Below are 20,150 nucleotides of genomic sequence, written 5' to 3' on the forward strand. Positions count from 1 at the left end.
ACAATCTTTATTTGTGCCTATTTCGGGTGTTAATTGAAGAGGTGGCAACTTTCACATGACATTAGACTTTGCTTAGTAGACTTCATGTTGGTATACTTCAATCTGGTAACTGCGAACATTCTTTCTTATTCTCGTTGTTCAACATTTTTCTTTAAACTGTATTCATCCCCTTTTTGTCCATCCCTTTCCTCTCCTGGCCCCTTCTTTTATTTGCTTCCATTTTCTTGAATATTTTACTCTTGATGTAACTATTTGTATTATTTCTGGTTGGGAAAATTCCGTATTTGTACTGACTTCTATTCTTCTAATATTGTAAAAGTTTGATTTGATTTTTCTAATATATATATATTTCCAAATTTTTATCTTGGTTTCTCATCTAATTTTCACCTGTCATGTCCCTTATTTCTCCTGCCGTTTTCTTTTAATATTTTTTGAAAATTATCTAGCATAGTTTCCACTGCGCTATCTGCGCTTACTCTGGAATGTTTATTAGGAGAAGCCCTTTTACCACGGCCTCAATTCTCAATTTGGCATTTTTCTCATCGCGTAAATTTATTCCCTACTGTTTGTAAGTACTCGGTGTCGCCGATACTTTGGATTTCCCTTGGCTGGATTTATGAATAAATATATTCACATATGCATATACCCCCATTGAGGGGTTATTACACATGCTAGCAGAGTATAAAGTCGCAGTTTACTACCACTCTAAATCTTCACCCTGTTACTGCCTTAGTTCTTTTGTTTCTTTCTTCTGAGGTTTAGTGGTTTTCCTCGCTAGACTTTGCTTTTTTTTGTCATCTCTTTCAACATGGCTTATTTTTCTGATAATTTTTCTCCTTATACTTCAGACACTTCAGACATTTCGTTTGATCCCCATTTCAATTTTTCGGATCCAAATCCTTTTACTAATATGTCTTATAATCCTTTTCTCCCTTGTAATTCTGATCTTACTTCCACGTCTAGTACTCTTACTACTACTGTTTCTTCTAGTTCATCCTCTGAACCTTTACCAACCCCGCCTCAACCTAACACCCCTCTCTATCCTGATCTTTCTCTTTTTACTGCCGAATCCAAACTTCCACTTAATCAAGCACCTCCGCCTTCTCCCCATAAAACTCAACCAGCACAGCATTATTCTCCCGATTTGCGCACTCCACCACCATCCCCTTCTCAGCAATATTTTTATGAATCTCCATATCATCACACCCCTTCTTCACATCAACCACTTAATTTCCATATTTTGACTAAATGTCTCGATCAGGTACCCCTCATTCAGTCAACTGATCCCGATACTTTGACACAGTGGCTTTTTTTAGTTCGCAAATTTCTACAGACGGACTTGGCTCCATTTTCCCAATTGCTTTCGTTGCTTTATCCAAAAACCTCTGGTCATCTTAGTAATTTTTGGCTCCAGTATATGAAGTCTTCTCATGATTGGGCTCATTTTCGCTCGGTTTTACATACTTATTTTCTGCCTTATGAAATTAGACAACAGCTGAGTAACAAATATATCAGACGTCATCAACGTCCAGAGGAATCAGCTTACGATTATCTTGACTCCATTATCGGCTATTCTGATGTGTTAGCTATTGCTCAACATCCCCAGGAAATTATTTCTCTTATTCGATTTTATGCCTCTCCAGCTTTCCGCCAAATCATCAATCCCTTTACGCCACCCACTACTATTCCTCAGCTTTACCACATTGCTCAACTAGATATTCTAAATACCCGTAGCAATTTTTCTTATTATTCGTCTACCCCACCTCCCCAGTTTAACACATCAACAACTCGCATGCCTTCTACCACTCGTTCACCTTCTCAGAGTGATATTTCTCGCCTTCGCTGTTATCGGTGTCAGGCTATGGGGCACCTCGCACGAAATTGTACCAATTCTACCTTGGGAAACTTCAATTCCCGTCGTCAGTAGGCAGCTCACGACCTCTTGGGCAAAATCTGCCTTATGTTTCCTTAACTTTCTCGCCTGCTACTAAATCACAGTCGTATACTCTTGTACAGTTACATAACATTCCCTCCTTAGCCTTCTTAGACTCAGGTTCTGCAATTTCCCTCATCAGTTTCTCCTTTTTTCAGCAACTTTACAAACGCATCCGCATCTTCAATTGCGCCCTTCTACCATCAGATGTCTTTCCATATCTCAGCACACTCTTGAAATCATGGGTCACCTAAAACTTAATGTTAAAATTTCCCAATTTTCTTGGCCATTTGAATTTCAAGTGGTTAATAATTGTTCACTTCCTGTTATTCTGGGATATGATTTTTTTGCTCATACTGGCCTTATTTATAATACTGCTATGGCCTCTATCTCTTTCTTTTTCAATCCACACGTTCAAATCCCTTTGGTAGACCCCCTCGATTTCCCTATGAACCATGTATTCAGTCATCAGCATATTTATGCCACTGCTCCCCAACTAGATGCAATTGAGGCCTTGAAATCTGAATTTGCCGATGTTATCACAGATACTTTAGGCTCCGTTGTTAATTATCAGGCTCACATTGATTTACTTGATGAAACACCTGTTCGTTCGTCTCCTTACCATCTTAGCCCTCCTCGGATGGCCAAAATGGATGACATTATTGACAAAATGCTTCTGGATGGTACCATTGTCCCATCTTCTTCCAATTATGCCTCTCCGGCCTTTCTTGTCGACAAGCCTGATGGTTCTTCGCGCCTGGTAGTTGATTACCGTAAATTAAACTCCAAAATCCTCTATGACTCCTATCCTATTCCTAAAATGCAAAACGCTTTCCACTTTTTTTCTAAAGCTAAATATTTTTCTCTTTTAGATCTCAATTCTGCTTACTACCAAATCCCCTTGGACTCTCGGAGCAGTCGCCTTACTGCTTTCATCACCCCAAATGGCCTCTTTCAGTTCACAAAAGTTCCTTTTGGATTGAACTTGGGGTCACAAATCATGCAGAGATTAGTGGATTCCTTATTCTCAGATTTCAAGTACAAATTTCTCTATCCTTATATTGATGACCTTTTAATCTTTAGCTCAGATTTTGAGTCCCACATGTCGCATCTACACCAAGTTCTTTCCAGACTACGTTCTATTGGTCTGACAGTTAACCCCTCTAAAATTTCTCTAGCTCAAACTTCTATAAAGTTCTTAGGTCACATTGTGTCATCTCAGGGAGTAGCTGTCGATCCCGAACGTACTTCTGCTATCTCTAATATTCCACCTCCCAAAAATCTCAAACAAACACGCACCTTTTTAGGCATGGTTTCTTTCTACCACCGGTTCATTCCTAACTTTTCTCACATTGCTGAGCCTCTCAATTATCTGAAACGTAAAAACGTCCCTTTCATTTGGACTCAATCTCAACAGGACGCCTTTCTTCAGCTTAAGTCTCTTTTGATGCATGCTCCCATTCTTCAATTTCCTGATTTCTCCCTACCTTTTGAAATACATACTGATGCTTCCAATCTTGCTGTTGCTGGTGTTCTAACTCAGGTTGTTAATGATGTTCCTCTACCTATCGCCTATTTCAGTCGACTTCTTTCTCCTACTGAGAGAAAATATTCTATCTTCGAGCGTGAAGCCTTGGCTTTATTAAATTCCATTGAACACTTTGCAGAGTATTTGGAACATAAAGAATTTCTTGTCAAGACAGATAATCAGGCTCTCTCATGGTTGTTACATAACGCACCTAAAATTGGTAGAACTGGCCGTTGGCTCATGCGATTGTCCAGATTTAAGTTTTCCCTTAAATTTATTTCTAGCACTGAGAATTCTGTAGCTGACGCTCTTAGTCGCTTATTTGACACTTCCACTCCTCAGTCAAGTACTACTGACGATTTACCCCCGAATCTTTCTATGATGCCTTCATCTTCCTCCATTCATGCGGTTCTTTCGTTAACAGACTTTCCTCTTTCCTTTCAATCCTGTCAGTCGCATCAGCTCACCGATCAGTTCTGCATCCAACTCAAACAATCCATCTCTGATCCCTCTTATCAGGGTCCCTTTACTATTTTTAAAGATCTCTTGGTTTACAAACCCACTAAGAAAGCTTCTCCTAAAGTGGTGCTTCCTCAGGCTCTTCAACCCATGATTTTACAATATTATCATTCCTCCCCTGTGGGCGGGCATCTAGGCATCACTAAAACGTACAACCGTATTGCCTCTCTTTTCTTTTGGCCTCAAATGCGCAAATCTATTCGCACTTTTGTTCAAACTTGTGAATTGTGTCAAACATCTAAACCTTTAAACATAAAGTCTGCTGGTCTTCATTCTGCCCTGCCACCCACTCATCCTGCCCAAACCTTTTTCATTGATCTAGTTGGACCCATAGTTCGTTCTTCTCGTGGCAACTTGTACATTTTTACCTTGTTGGATGCCTTCTCAAAATTTCTAGTCCTTCGACCCTTACGGAAATTCTCTACTAAGATCATCATTAATTTACTCACTGAACAAATCTTTCCTATTACCGGTTTGCCTGCTAATATCGTTTCTGATAATGCTTCTATTTTTACTTCAAGTGTTTTTTTTAATATGTGCTTTCAGCTGGGTATCAAGCGTATCTTGACTTCTCCCTACCACCCTCAGTCCAACACCGTGGAAAGGTATCACCGTAATCTCAAAGTTGCTTTATCTATATTTCATAGTTCTTTCCAGAAAGACTGGGATTCTCATCTTTCTTCTTTGGCGTTAGCCTTTAATTCTAGTATCAATAGTTCTACTGCTCAGACTCCGGCTAAGCTTTTTCTTGGTCGTGATCTTCAAACTCCTCTTTCTCTAACCTGGGATCTGCACAACCTCCTTGAATCTTCTGATCAGCCATCCTCTTCATCACTCTGGAAAGACGCCTTTGATCAATTGTTAAAAGCTCAACAGGTCCACAAAAAAGCTTATAATGCTCGTCATAAGCCATCCACTTTTAAAATTGGTGATTTAGTCCTCGTTGCTAATCATCCACACAGCTCGGCAATTAATGCCACTTCTGCCAAACTTGCTCCTCGATGGCTTGGACCATACCGTATTTTGTCTTTCCCTACTCCTGTCACTGTATATTTGCAATCTACTACTGATTTGTTTGATACTAAAAAACTTCATCTAAATCAGCTCAAGCGCTTTCATTCTTAAAAACTTTCATATCTTGATTTTCTTTTCTTTTGCCCTGTGTTTTTCTTTTCTTGTTATTACCTCCTCTTCTTTCTGCTTTTTTTTTCTCTATTCTCCATCTGGTCTGGTAATGTCTATTGCTCCCAGTGTTATTTATTTTTTTTGTTCCTTTCTTTTTCTTTGTTTGTCTGCCTCATCCCCCCATTCTTTTCTTTCCCTTTATGGAATTTCCTTTTTTTTTCTCCCTCCACACAGGTTTCTCCAGTCTCCCTCCCAGCCAATTGGCACAGGTTGTAATGGGAGTGTACATACAACTTCCCAACCATTTTATTTTTCTCTTTTGTAATTGTTCTTAAATTCTTTAAATTTTCTTGTCATTTGTGATATTTATATTTATATTTCTATGTTAATTCATCACTACCCTTTTCTCCTTACCCTTTCCCTTTGCTAACGCGTTAGCCCTTTTCTTGTTTCCTTTCCTCCTCTACCTTTTTCTATTTTCTATTTCTCGATTTAGGCATGTTTATTGTGTTTGGACATTTTTCTGCCGCCTCTTGTTTTGTTTTGCAGTATTTTTTCTCTTTGATATACCGTTGCGGCTGCTATCGACCCCCGCTCCAGCTCATGGAAGGGCCCTCCATTGCTGTTCCTGGGGCCGCCTCGCCGTCGCCATTCAACTGTATCTTCCGCTTCTCGTCTTCCACCAGCCGTCTTCATTTATCTCCAGCTGCTTCAACAACTACAAAAAAAAAAAAATCCTTTGGATTTTTTTCTGGTGCCCGGCGGATGATGTAACGGACTCTTCACCTCACCGGCAACTACTGTTATCAACCTCGCCACGCACATAACCTTTTTCTACAATTAATATGGACTTACCTTCATCTGGATACACACCGCATTTTCTCTTCAACTGGAATTTACATACTTATGTGGATTTGCACACATCATACCTTGCACGAACTCTGCCTTATCCACCTTTACGACCGACGATAAACTAACCTCCCTTTCGCTGCCTGACGTCATGTGACATCGTCCGCTTTGTCACGCATGCTCCACTAACTTCTGGAATATTCCAGACATATGTCTCATTATTCCACACTATAAATACCCGGCCTTCTTCTGAATTTGTTGAGATGGACTTTGGCCTGTGTGGAGGGAGGAACCTTTAACATCATCTCCGTCTTTAGCGACATGTGCCCTGGACTCTCCATTTTTGGGCAGAACTACTTGGTTCAAGATGAGGTATGACAAACTAAAAATGTCCTTATTGTAAATAATGCTGTGTTGCATTTGGAGCTATTTTATTTGCAAATTTTGACTGGGAGCAGTGCATTTCCAGGCCGAGATTTTACTTGCATTTTCAATTTCAAAGCCTCTATTCACTATCCAGTGACTGTTTGCTTTCAAAATGTGCGTGTGGTATATCCGCAACTCTGCGACTCCTATACACACTTGTGGTTAATGCTTCACCATGTATGTTTTGGTACACTTGGAGACTGTTTCATTATTGTATACAGTGACTTAAGCCAGTAGGACAATCTTTATTTGTGCCTATTTCGGGTGTTAATTGAAGAGGTGGCAACTTTCACATGACATTAGACTTTGCTTAGTAGACTTCATGTTGGTATACTTCAATCTGGTAACTGCGAACATTCTTTCTTATTCTCGTTGTTCAACATTTTTCTTTAAACTGTATTCATCCCCTTTTTGTCCATCCCTTTCCTCTCCTGGCCCCTTCTTTTATTTGCTTCCATTTTCTTGAATATTTTACTCTTGATGTAACTATTTGTATTATTTCTGGTTGGGAAAATTCCGTATTTGTACTGACTTCTATTCTTCTAATATTGTAAAAGTTTGATTTGATTTTTCTAATATATATATATTTCCAAATTTTTATCTTGGTTTCTCATCTAATTTTCACCTGTCATGTCCCTTATTTCTCCTGCCGTTTTCTTTTAATATTTTTTGAAAATTATCTAGCATAGTTTCCACTGCGCTATCTGCGCTTACTCTGGAATGTTTATTAGGAGAAGCCCTTTTACCACGGCCTCAATTCTCAATTTGGCATTTTTCTCATCGCGTAAATTTATTCCCTACTGTTTGTAAGTACTCGGTGTCGCCGATACTTTGGATTTCCCTTGGCTGGATTTATGAATAAATATATTCACATATGCATATACCCCCATTGAGGGGTTATTACAACATAAAGGAATGATATTTTGGGGATACATTCATATTACAATGTAGGTGCTCGCTAAGGGAGAATTTTTGGATATTCCATCGTTAAGGGGGTGAAAAGGGGGGTGAATTTTTAAAGTGTATCTCAAAACCTTAAAAGTTTGCAGATGTGGAAATTGGTATTTAGAATCTCCTTTGAAAATGAAGAAACAGGTATTTTTTGTTTTCGGAAAATCCCATAGGAGGGGTGAAAGAGGGTGAAAAAAAGGGTTAAATGCCTTTAATGAGGATACTTATATCTCAGAAAATGGAGATATTACAGACCTGAAAATTCGTATTTGGGATCTCCTTTAAAAGTAAAGGAACACGTATTTTTTTGCTTTTGGAAAATCCAATTAATGGGGTTTGAAAAGGGTGGTGAATTATTAATATGAGGATATCTGTATCTCAAAAACTTAAAAGTTTACAGACGTAAAAATTGGTATTAGGAATCTCCTTTAAAAATAAAGAAACACGTACTTTTTTGTTCTCGGGAAATCCCATTAAGGGGGGTGAAAATGGGGGGATAGTGGATGATCACCTTTTATGAGGAGACATATCTCGAAAACTGAAGATGTTACAGACATGAAAATTTGAATTTGGAATATCATTTGAAAATAAAGAAACATGTATTTTTGTGTTTTTTTGGATAATCCGAAAATAGGGGGTGAACAGGAGTGACATGCGGGGTGAATTTAAAAAAAGACTATATCTGCGAATTATCTCAGACAGGTAACATATTACAGATTTCCTGTAAAAGTAAAGAAACATAAATATTTTTCTCGGAAAATCCACTTAAGGGGAATTGAAAAAGTGGGTGAATTTTTAAAATTACTATATCTACAGTATATCTCAAAACTTAACATGTTGCAGACGTGAAAATTGATATTTGCAATCTCCTTTAAAAATAAGGAAATACGTATTCTTTTGTTTTCGGAAAAACCCTTAACGGGGAGTGGGGGGTGAAGGAATTGAAAAATTAGTTGAATGATTTGTATTGAATATATATACCAAAAAATCTAAAGATGTTACAAACATGAAAACTGGTATTTGGAATCTCCTTTAAACATAAAGAAACACGCATTTTTTTGGTGGGGGGAATCAACTTCGTAGAGGGGGGGGGGAGAAAACGGAGGTGAATTCCTTTTATGAGGATACATACATCTTAAGAACTGAAGACGTTACAGTCGTGATCTTCGTATATGAAGCTCTTTTAAAGAAATGGGCACTGTTTATTTTTGGAAAATTCACTTAAGTGGGGAGTGTGATAGGAAGTTAAAAATTGAATCCTTTTTCCGGAGAAACTTATATCTCAAGACTGAAGGTTACAGACGTGGAAATTGGTATTTGGAGTCTCCTTGAGAAATAAAGAAACACGCATGTTTTGGGTGGGGTGAAACCATCTTAACGGGCGGGGTGGAGTGAAAAAGGAGTTGAATTCTTTTCATGAGGAAACTTATATCTCAAAAACTGAAGATGTTACAGACATGAAAAATTGTATTTGGATTTTTCTTTCAAAGTAAAGAAACACATAATCTTTTGTCTTTGGAAAATCCACTTAAGGGGGATGAATTAATTTAAAAATTAGTTGAATTCTTTGTATGAGGATACTTACATCTCAACAACTAAAGATGTTACACACGTGAAAATTAATATTTGGAATCTCCTTTAAAAATAAGGGAACACGCATTTTTAGAGGGGGTTCAATTTAACGGGGTGGGATGAAAAAGGGTTTGAATTATTTTTATGAGGATATTTATATCTCTAAAACTAAAGATGTTAAAGACGTGAGAATTGGTATTCGGAATCTCCTTTAAAAATAAAGACACACGCATTTGTTTTTGTTCAGAAAATCTACGTAAGGGGTGTGGGGTTGGAAATAAGTAAATAAGGAGTTGAAATATGTTTATGAGGATACTTTATCTTAAAAACTGAAGCTGTTACAGACGTGAAAGTTGTTATTTTGAATTTCCTTTCATAATAAAGAAACACGTATTTATTTTATTTTTGGAAAGTCCACTTAAGGCGAGAGAGTGGTGGAAATAAGTGAAGAAGGAGAAGTTGAATTATTTTTATGAGTATACATTTATCTCAAAAATTGAAGGCGTTACAGAGGTGCAAACATGAAAACTGCTATTTGGAATGTACTTTAAAAATAACGAAACACGTATTTTGTTGTTTTCGGAAGATCCAGTTAAGGGTCTGAAAGGAATTGGAAAAGCGGTTGAATTTTTTAAGTGAGTATCGGTATACCTACATTATATGTCAAAAACTTAACATGTTAGAAGCAGGAAACTTGGTATTTGGAAAGTCCTTTAAAAATACAGGAACATGTACCTTTTTGTTTTCGGAGAAGGCACTTAACGGGGGATGAAAAGAAGTGAAAACAGTTGAATTATTTTTTATGAGGATACTCATATCTTACAAACTGAATATGTTACAGACGTGAAAATTGGTATTTGGTAACTCATTTAAAAATAAAGGAACATGTATTTTTGCTTTCGGAAATACACTTAAATGAGGGTGGGGGTGGGGGTGGGGGAAGGTCTGATCAATGGGTTGAATTCTTTTTATGGGGATACTTATGCATATCTCAAAAACTGAAGATGTTACAGATGTGGGAATACGGGGATGTATTTATGTATTTATGTTTTCGACTTGAGAGAGACTGTTTCTCACATGCACAGTTCTATGTCGCATGGTCGCCTTAGCCCCTAAAGGTAATGCCACAAACATGGTTTACAAAGAATTTCTGGGGTAAATGAAACTCAATTTTTGGGTGAGTTTTTATACTTTGGGAATTTTCAGATAATGTCTTAGTACAATGTCGAGGAACGATTACTTTGATCACATTACGAAATCCACGCGAGCGAAGCCGCGGGTAATTGCTAGTCTGTAATATGAGAGTAAAATATGGCATTGCAGAAGACATGAAGTTGAATTCTATTTGCTTAGGTAATTACCTACCAACTGAGGTGTTTAATGGTCTTACTTTTAGCAGTCCTGTATTTAACCTTCTGTTAGTCGAGAGGCGAGTCCATCATTAATTTTTTTACTTGTATTCTGTGTAAAAAGATCTTAAATTTAACTAATTTGTTCAGATTGAGTATAGCTGCTTGTGGGAGTGTCAGGAGGAGTGGAATTGGGGAGCGTGGCCCTCAGTTACGGTCAGAAACTGTTTCTGCGAATTGTGCACTTAGAGTGAGTGGTACACTAACCCTCGACCAACGCGTGACGGAATGAGGCTCAACCAAGGGAGCGTTAAACGAAAAATGTAAGGCTAGGGCCACACTTGCGTGATTTCACGCTGCCCTACTGCGTGAAATCTCGCGTCAAGAATGCACAGTACTAATTTGGACGGAACCGGCCACACACGGCGTGATTTCCCGCCGCGGGACACGAGACAAGGCGCGTCTTCAAGGTCGCTCGCTCGAGAATGGGACCCCGTTCAGTACCTGCCACACTTGCGGAATGAAGACGTAGCGGTATTGTGCTCTTGCTTGAATATTGCGCGTGGTCCATCTCCATTCGTTTTGTACTTTCACTTTACAAAATGGAATTAGATAGTGAATTACGAATTTTGGAAGTACTATAGTACCCGTGCCTTTACGATACAAAGGATCAAGAATTCAAAAACAGAGACATGAATAGAGATACGTGGTTATTAGTAACGGGTGCTGTGTTGGGGGAGACGATTTGCTTCGTTTGCTGATTACATTTTTCAACAAACAGAAAAAGCATTTCAAATGAGTTCACCGACATTCTTTAATTCACAAACATTTCTCTTGGTTTGTCTTTTAGTTTATTGTGTAGGAGCGCAAACTGCCTACTTGATGACCTGTTACATATTACACGATGATCCAATATTTTCTTTGACGATGGCGACGACGACAAACAACCAACGCAGCACATAACGCAACAGCGATATTATTACGAAGGGAGATCAAATATATAAATTGCATTTTATTTTTATTTAAATTCATTTATTGAAAAACACAAGGCAAATATAATTTTTTTCTACATAGTTTGCTGCTTTGAAAATGCATTTGTTCCAGCGTATGGGCAGAATTTTGACGCCCTCATTGTAAAAAGGACAGAGTCGTATCACCAGCCAGTTGCGTACGAAGTCTTCCACACACTCATCTTCAAATCATTGCCCTCCTAGAGCTTTTTAAGCGGTCTGAACAAATGGAAATCGCAGGGCGATAAGTCCGGGCTGTAAGGAGGATGATCAAGTGTAGTCCAGTGCATTTCCTCTAGCTTGGAGACAGATCTGCAGTATGGAGCCGCGCATTTTCGAATCAGTTGGTCTCGTCTTTAGCGGCGATATGCAACCCTCGCCTTGTTCAAGAGCTCGCAGTAGAAAGCAGCATTGATTGTGCGTCGCTCATGCAAAACATTAATGAGCAAAATGCCCCGCCGATCGAAAAACACGGTTGCAAGAACCTTGCCAGCTGGCAGTCGAGTCTTGGCTTTCACTGGTGCTGCCTCCCCTTTCCTCCGCCACTCCTTACACACAAGCGTCCTTGACAATGTTTGATCACCGAACTCTGCAGTCAATCTCTGGCAAATTTCCGCCGCTTTAACTCCTTCACGAGCAAGAAATTTTATAACTATGCGTTGCACAGTGGAGAAGTGCACCTGTTGTTCCGACATCGTGAGCGTTACAGACGAAACGGCGTGAAATATCTAACAGTACGCTCTCCCCACTCCTAACGGTCCCGTTTAAGCATAGCAAAAGCGCGGGGTCAGTTCTACGATCTGTTGATGTTCAGGAACAAAAATCCCGTTTATATTTGATCGACCTTCGTATTTAATAGAACTCCTTCGATATGCGAAGCTATGGCGATGCTTTTACAATATACAAGGCACTAATAAAATCACAGCGGGCGAGTTGGCCGTGCGGTTAAGGGACGCGCAGCTGTGTACTTACATCCGGGAGGTATTGGGTTCGAACCCCACTGTCGGCAGCCCTGAAGATGGTTTCCCGTGATTTCCCATATTCACACCAGGCAAATGCTGGGGCTGTACCTTAATTAAGGCCACGGTCGCTTCCTTCCCAATCCTACGCCTTTCCTATCCCATCGTCGATGCCATAAGACCTATCTGTGTCGGTGCAACGTAAAGCAAATAGCAAAACAAAAAAAAACACGCCGTGGTGCAAACACGCAAGTGTGGCCACCTACCTCGCAGGTCGTCCAGCTGCGTGAAAAACACTCAAGAATGTTGAAAGAGATCATAGGAAGCCTCAGTAAGTCTAGCATCATTTGGAGTGTATTTCATTCAATTCCACGAAGCGAGATACGTACTCACCATTGTTATAAAAGTTGATTGTCCCGTATTACTGAACGCATGTTACTTATGATCATTCCCACGCCTTCTTTTCATTCTGGAATGAGTATGATTTCAACTAGCCCATAATATCAGTCATTGGTGTCCTGAAAAACCCATAGCTTGCAGAAACTTTCTTCTATGAGAGGAAATACACTGTAATCTGGGTGTTATTGTCTTCGAAGCCTCACTGAATAATGCTCATTGCGGTGGAACCTAACGCTTACGTGTCCGAATATTTTTCAACTGTTCACCAAACTAACCACAGAAGACTGTACCGAAAATTTTTCTTACAAAATGAATGTTGAAATAAGAAAAAGTTACTATGCTTAACAGAAAATTTAATTCTGTCAGTTTAAAGAGAGACCTAACTAGCGGAATTGGTATATTCTTTATAAAGGAAAACACTGTGACGAGCAACATAGTTTTGAAGTGTGTATTTTCTTAGATAGCCATTTGATCTTGCTTAGGGAAGCATAATCGTTCTGATTAGGATTGTTCGCGATTATTGACTAATGCAGGGTTCATACAAGCTCGAGAAATTAATTAACAGGGATAAAGTACACGTCTATGCTTGCAGCTACGACAGTGTTCCGCACTGGTTCCTACTGACGTAGTTAGTTACGCGGACGATGTTGCTAGTTCCGATAACGACGTTCACAGAGTTCTGCTTATTTGGCAATAGAAGGATGAGGATTCAAGAAAAGGTCCGAGGTTAGTACCTTATGGTAGGTATTCTTTGTGCTTTGACACTGCGAAAAACTGGAATTTTTTGGAATGTGTGCAAAAAATTCAGAACACTTTATGATTCATGGCATTGTGCATACTTAGCTGTACTGCAGTCGGTTGCCAGTACACTTCATGTCAATCAGGAAAGATCTGTTTCAAAGCATGGAGAGAAAAAAATGCCACTTAATCCAGATGTAGAAGACGTACACCACTGCGATGTTTAGTAAGTTTGGTTGGAGAACAAATATTGAATTACTGACAGCCAGTTTTGTGTACAGATTATAGGACACTTGTCAGAAATTGTTCAAATGTGAGCATGCGTACATCTAAGTACTATCTCTCTTTGAGTCCAACCCTTCGTAAGGGTGTAGTGGCATCACGCGACAAGCCTTTTGGTGATCTGCCTCCCGGAGTCTCTGTTTTGGGCATGGTGACTTGCTTGCTTAAGCTCATCCTGGTCAAGCTCTTGATCTGGTCCATCCATCGTAACGGTGCACGTTCTCTAGGTCTTCGGCTGTCGACTTTTCCCTCTATGATAAGTATTTCCATTGCCTCGTGCCTTCTGGCAATATGACCAAAATATCTGAGTTGTTTTTGTTTCACTAAGTACTATATTGTACCTATAAATATTTGGGCATTTTATATTAGCCTATGTGATTTACGCCGGCTGGGCACCCTGCTTTTGGAGAGACGTTTTAACAATGTGACACCTGTTTAAAAAGTATACATATTTTCACATTCCTCAAGGAAGAAATATCTAGATGAATAATGCAAGAGGAAGGCTACATGTAGCCATTGGCAGCGAGGGAGGAAGTGACACTGCGAAAAGGAATGTGCCAAATATAACTCGTTCACTCTATCGTAGGATTACTTTTACATCACGAAGTGAGAAACAAAGTTGTCCACGAGCCGTAAACTGACCTCACACAGCAGAGCTCTTTAAGTGCATACTTGAAATGTTTGTACAATCATTCGTTGCCTTGCAGGATTTTGGAACATGACCGAAGAAAATTATTGACATTTAGGTGTTGTTTTGAAACCCTTCCCGCTTGGAATGTATAACGTTATAAAGCATGTTGATAAATAAATCCGTACGAAATAAGGTTCCTTGATAAAATATGCAACTAACTTCCAGCAGACTCTACCTTGGCTACGATAAGATGCTCTGAATGTAGGGTAACGCCTTGATATCCTTGCCCAAGTTTACCCAGGTGAATCTACATGAGAGATTACTGGCAAAAGTAAGTGCAATTGGACTAGACGAAAGAATGACTGAATGGATGGTTATATTTCTAGAAAGGAACTCAAAGAATTAAAGTAGAAAAAGCATTATCTGATCCTGTAATCATAACGAGGGGAATTCCTGAAGACAGTATTATTGGACCTTTATGTTGTCTTATATATATATATATATATATATATATATATATATATATATGTAAATGATATTGGAAAAGAAGTGGAATTAGAGATAAGGATTTTTTCGGATAATGTTGTCCTGTAGAGAGTAATTAAATAAGTTATAAGATTGTAAGCGACTGCAAAAAGACCTCGACAATGTTGTGAGATGGGCAGCAGGCAATGGTATGATGATTAATACAATGTCAGGCTGTGAGTTCCACTAATAGGAAAAGTTCTCTCAGTTTTAATTACTGCGTTGATGGAGTGAAAGTTCCTTGTAGGGATCACTTAAGTACCTAGGTCCTAATATAAGGAAAGATCTTTATTGGGGTAACCACGCAAACGAGATTGTAAATGATTGTGAGGGTATCTAGGGGTTGTAGGAAGGTTATAAAGGAGAGGGCATATGTGTCTCTGGCAAGACTCCAATTAGAATATGTTTCCAGTGTATGGGACCCTAATCAGGATTACGTGATTCGAGAACTGGCAAAATATCCAATGAAAAGCAGCTCGATTTGTTCTGGGTGATTTCCGATAAAAGAGGAGCGTTAAGGAAATTTTGCAAAGTTTGGGCTGTGAAGACTTGTTAGAAAGAAGACGAGCTGCTCGACTAAGCGGTATGTTCCGAGCTGTCAGTGGCGTGATGGCGTGGATCGACATAATTAGACGAGTAAATTTGAGTAGTATTTTAGAAAGTAGGAAAGATCACAATATGAAGATAAAGTTGGAATTCAAGAGGAAAAATTGGGGCAAATATTCGTTTATAAGAAGAGAAGTTAGGGATTAGATTCATTTACCAAGGGAGATGTTGAATAAATATCCAAATCACCGGGCGAGTTGGCCATGCGGTTAGGGCCGCGCAGCTGTGAGCTCGCATCCAGGAGATAGTGGGTTCGAATCCCATTGTCGGCAGCCCTGAAGATGGTTTCCCGTGGTTTCCCATTTTCACACCGGGCAAATGCTGGAGCTTTTCCTTTATTAAGGTCACGGCCGCTTCCTTCCGATTCCTACGCCTTTCCTGTCCCATCGTCGCCATAAGACCTATCTGTGTCGGCACGGCGTAAAGCAAGTAGCAAAAAAATTCAGATTCTTTGCAATTGTCTGAGAAAAGACTAAACAAGAGATAGTTAATCTACCACCTGGGCGGCTGCCCTGAATGCCGATTGGTGATGGATTGATTGATTGATTGATTGATTGATTGATTGATTGATTGATTGATTGATTGATTGATTGATTGATTGATTGATTGATTGATTGATCTAAAACAGTTCATCGTTAAGCTAGATTAATCTACAGTAGACCAGTGGTACACAGAGATATTTCAAATCCTCCGATGGCAATCGTACCATTGGGAAGGAGCAGACTGCGAAACTGGCACATGTCGTATGCGCAGTAACGTTACAGCTCAGGCTTGTCGCTGCTATCGCATTACGTGGTGGTCTATTTTAGTCACAAAGAAGTAATTATGTCAAAACGATAGACTGGTCCATATTACGACCCCACATGGGAGAATGGGAATCTGTGTCTGATGTGTGGTACAGTCGTAAATAGTAGAACAATATTCAGTGCTGAACTGTATTACAATAACCACCATGCATGCAGTGCACCTTGTAGGTGACGATTGCCCGGCACTTAACAGGCAGTTGTCCGGCTCCATGGCTAAATGGTTAGCGTGCTGGCCTTTGGCCATATGGGTCCCGGGCTCGATTCCCGGCAGGGTCGGGAATTGTAACTCTCATTGGTTAATTTCACCGGCACGGAGATTGGGTGTATGTGTCGTCTTCATCATCATTTCATCCTCATTACGACGCGCAGGTCGCCTACAGGCGTTAAATCAAAAGACCTGCACCTGGCGAGCCGAGCATTTCCTCGGACACTCCCGGCACTAAAAGCCATACGCCATTTCAACAGGCAGTTGTCTGATAAAGTTGAGATGCGAACGGAAGTGTATGTTTTGTTAACACTCGGTCATTACACATTCCTGAAACACATTTACTGTTTTTCTAGGCATCCTTGCTAGTTTGTTGGGCTTTTGAGTTATTCAGAAGTGATTTCTTTAGTCTATTATAGACTATTAATATGGTTAGCGACACTAATTTTGAAGTTCCCACTGTCGGCAGCCCTGAAGATGGTTTTCCGTGGTTTCCCATTTTCACACCAGGCAAATACTGTGGCTGTACCTTAATTAAGGCCACGGTCACTTCCTTCTCACACCTAGCCCTTCCCTATCTCATCGTCGCCATAAAGCCTATCTGTGTCAGTGCGACGTAAAGCAATGTGCAAAAAAAAAAAAAAAAAAATTGAAGTTATTTATACATAATTTAAGCATAACCTTAGTGGTCGTTCTCCCAATAAGTTTTCTGTAAAGGCCATGTTACTCAATGCTGATTTATTTCATTATTACTTGAAGTAGTTATAGTAGAGAACGGGGTTTTAAGCAGCCTGAACCAATCATTGAAAGATAATACTGATGGGAGAAGGGAGGTGAGAAAAGACGCTAGCCAAGGAATCTATTCTAAAGAAATTGAAATAGAGAAGGGCAACTTAGAATGAACAATTATGAGCAATTAAGCATATAGTCCAAAGTATATTTCGAAGCTAGACGACAGGAACTGAATTAAGTCAGCGCTCATCACTTTACAGATCATCCCGGTAAGATAGGCTACATTCCTACAAGCATTTCATGTTTCATATACTTTTTAATTCTTTGACATGTGAAGAGCAACTAGTAAATTACGATATATTAACATACTTGCACAGTGAAATAGGCACTTATTATTCACGTTTTTACGTGTATAGGCACACTCTTCATTTACCTTTCAGAAGACTTCTTATTTTTGGAAATTGATATCAAAATGTGCAACTGAGACTCGCAGACAGTCCTGTGTGTCCATGACAGTCTCTCAAAATATTTACATCATACAGTCAACAGTTCGTGAGTCAAACACTACTGGTAGGACTATGTCATGTGCTGTAACTATCTGATGATACAAACTAAGAATGCACCATCTTTAAGGAGTCTACTTTCACCACTTGTAATTTATTGGGAACATTTTACCAGCGTTATATCAACTAGTATAAATTCTATTTTACGTTATTTCATTTAATGTCGGTACAGTTAAAGATGCATTTGTCGTAATAAATAACGAAATAAGTGCTAGTGGTATTTTAATATAAAAGTGACTTTTTTCGGAAGTTACTACCAGAAATTCGGTGTTACTTTTATGTTTAAAACTAAGTTGACTACATGTCTAGATCATTGACTACAATTTTCTACGTCTGTCTCTAATGATGACTATACTTTCAATTTTCTTCCCGAACAGCTCACACAGAAGATTGATGCATGCTTTAAGCCATATAAGCTGCAGTGTTCAGAATGTGCGGTATTGTTTACTTATACTAACCGAGTCTGAGTCTCCAGCTTCATCTGCATCCACTGGAACCGGTCCAAAGTCGTAGGTCATACTGTTGAGCAGACGCCAGTCCCAGGCTGGAGGGAACACGGAGGCTGTCCGGGGAGCGTCGGGTATCACCTTCAGGAGGGAACCATCTATCTCACCTGGTCTGTGGCGGTAGTAAGTGGCGGGCTTGCCGCGCTGTAACAGTGCATGCATGATAAAAGAAACCTTGAATAATAGTAACAATAATAATAATAATAATAATAATCTAGCCATTAAAAGTAACCCACACCGAGCTCGATAGCTGCAGTCGCTTAAGTATGGCCAGTATCCAGTATTCGGGAGATAGTGGGTTCTAACCCCACTGTCGGCAGCCCTGAAGATGGTTTTCCGTGGTTTCCCATTTTCACACCGGCCGCTTCCTTCCCATTCCTAGCCCTTTCCTGTCCCATCCTCGCCATAAGACCTATCTGTGTCAGTGCAACGTAAAGCAACTTGCAAAGAGTGACTCACGGGGTTCATAACAACAATAACAGGTACTAAAAATAACGGAATCTTAGAGTTCCTTAAGGTAAATTAAAAGAAGCTTCGCATTTAAACTATTAGACACAGGCATGTTGTCTGTGTTACAGGATGTAACGATGAGGTACGAGCAAACTTTCAGGACGGATTCCTCACACGTAGAGAAGACGATACACTCTATAACAAAGAAAAAAAAGACGCACCAGGAAGGAATTGTCCGATGGCGATAAAAATCGGTGGATGTGAGGAACAGACGTAGAAAAACAAACGATCAAACGTGCAGAACAATCGAATGATTTATTGCAGAGTTAGAGCGTTACAAAGTGAGGTCGTCAATAAGGTGTTGGTCCACCCCTGGCCTGGATGCAAGCTGTCACTCGAAGTAGCATAGAATTATAGAGTTCCCGGATGGTGTCCTGCGAAATCTCGTGCCAAATGGTCTCCAACTGTTAGGCTAAATCGGCGACATTCCGGGATGTTCGCAATCGCCTTCCCATGACGTCCCAAATGTGCTCTATGGGAGAGAGATCCGGCGACCAAGCTGGTTAAGGAAGGATGAAGACAGTTCATAGCAACACGTGCCGTGTGCAGCCGGGCATTATCCTGTTGGAAAGTAAGGCCTGGATGTCGTTGATGGAACGGTAACACAACCGGCCGTGAAATATCATCAACATACCGCTGTGCTGTCAGTGTGCCAGGAATGACTACCAGAGGGGTCCGACTATCAAAGGAGATGGCTCCACAGAACATCACCGCATGTTGTGGGGCTGTGTGACATGCGATAGTCAAGGCAGGGTCCCCACGCTGGCCTGGACGTCTCCAAACACGTCTGCGGTTGTTGTCAGGGCACCGATGGAAACGGGACTCGTCACTAAAGATTATACTTCCCCAGGCAGCGCAGTTCCACGTTGTTCGAGCGCGGCACCACTGTAATCTGACTTGACGGTGACCAGGCGTGAGTGGTAAGCGGCGTAACGGGCTGCGCGAGCGCAAATTCCTCTCGCTCAGGCGTCTGTTGATGGTCATGGTGGACACATGTGTGATAACGACGACTCCGGTGCTGTGACAGTTGTTCTGACAATCGCTCTGTATGCCCGTGCTGTTGTTGCCCTCGGTCGATCACTGCCGGCCTGACGTTGATGTCTGCCGTTGCTGACCCACGCTTGCCAGCATCGTCTGATCGCCGCATCACTTCGACCCAAATGTCCAGCGACAGCGCGATTCGACCAACCAACTTATTTCAATCCGATCGCACGACCTCTTTCAAACTCTGGCATCTGCTCGTAATGGGCACGAATCTTTCGGCGTGGCATTCTTACAGCCGACGTTAAGATAGCGCAGTCAAATGCAACAGCTACTTTGAGCATACGCTTCAGAATCGCGCCTTATACACACCTGATGCATGCGCAGTTCGGATGCGTGGGAGCTCCCGATGTTCATTCATTGGACACGAAACTTTAATCATTTG

At 40.3% G+C, this 20,150-nt stretch overlaps 1 protein-coding gene across 1 annotated transcript in view; it reads right to left on the minus strand.

Annotated features, from left to right (window-relative positions):
* Positions 1-20,150, minus strand: part of LOC136863713 (uncharacterized) — a 562,466-nt gene that overhangs the window by 264,102 nt on the left and 278,214 nt on the right. Inside the window, exon 8 of the mRNA XM_068226053.1 lies at positions 18,167-18,358. Within this exon, the coding sequence (XP_068082154.1) occupies positions 18,167-18,358 (192 nt within the window). The remainder of the gene's footprint in view (positions 1-18,166; positions 18,359-20,150) is intronic.

Source organism: Anabrus simplex, chromosome 2 (assembly GCF_040414725.1).
Source record: "Anabrus simplex isolate iqAnaSimp1 chromosome 2, ASM4041472v1, whole genome shotgun sequence".
NCBI classification, from domain to species: Eukaryota; Metazoa; Arthropoda; class Insecta; order Orthoptera; family Tettigoniidae; genus Anabrus; species Anabrus simplex.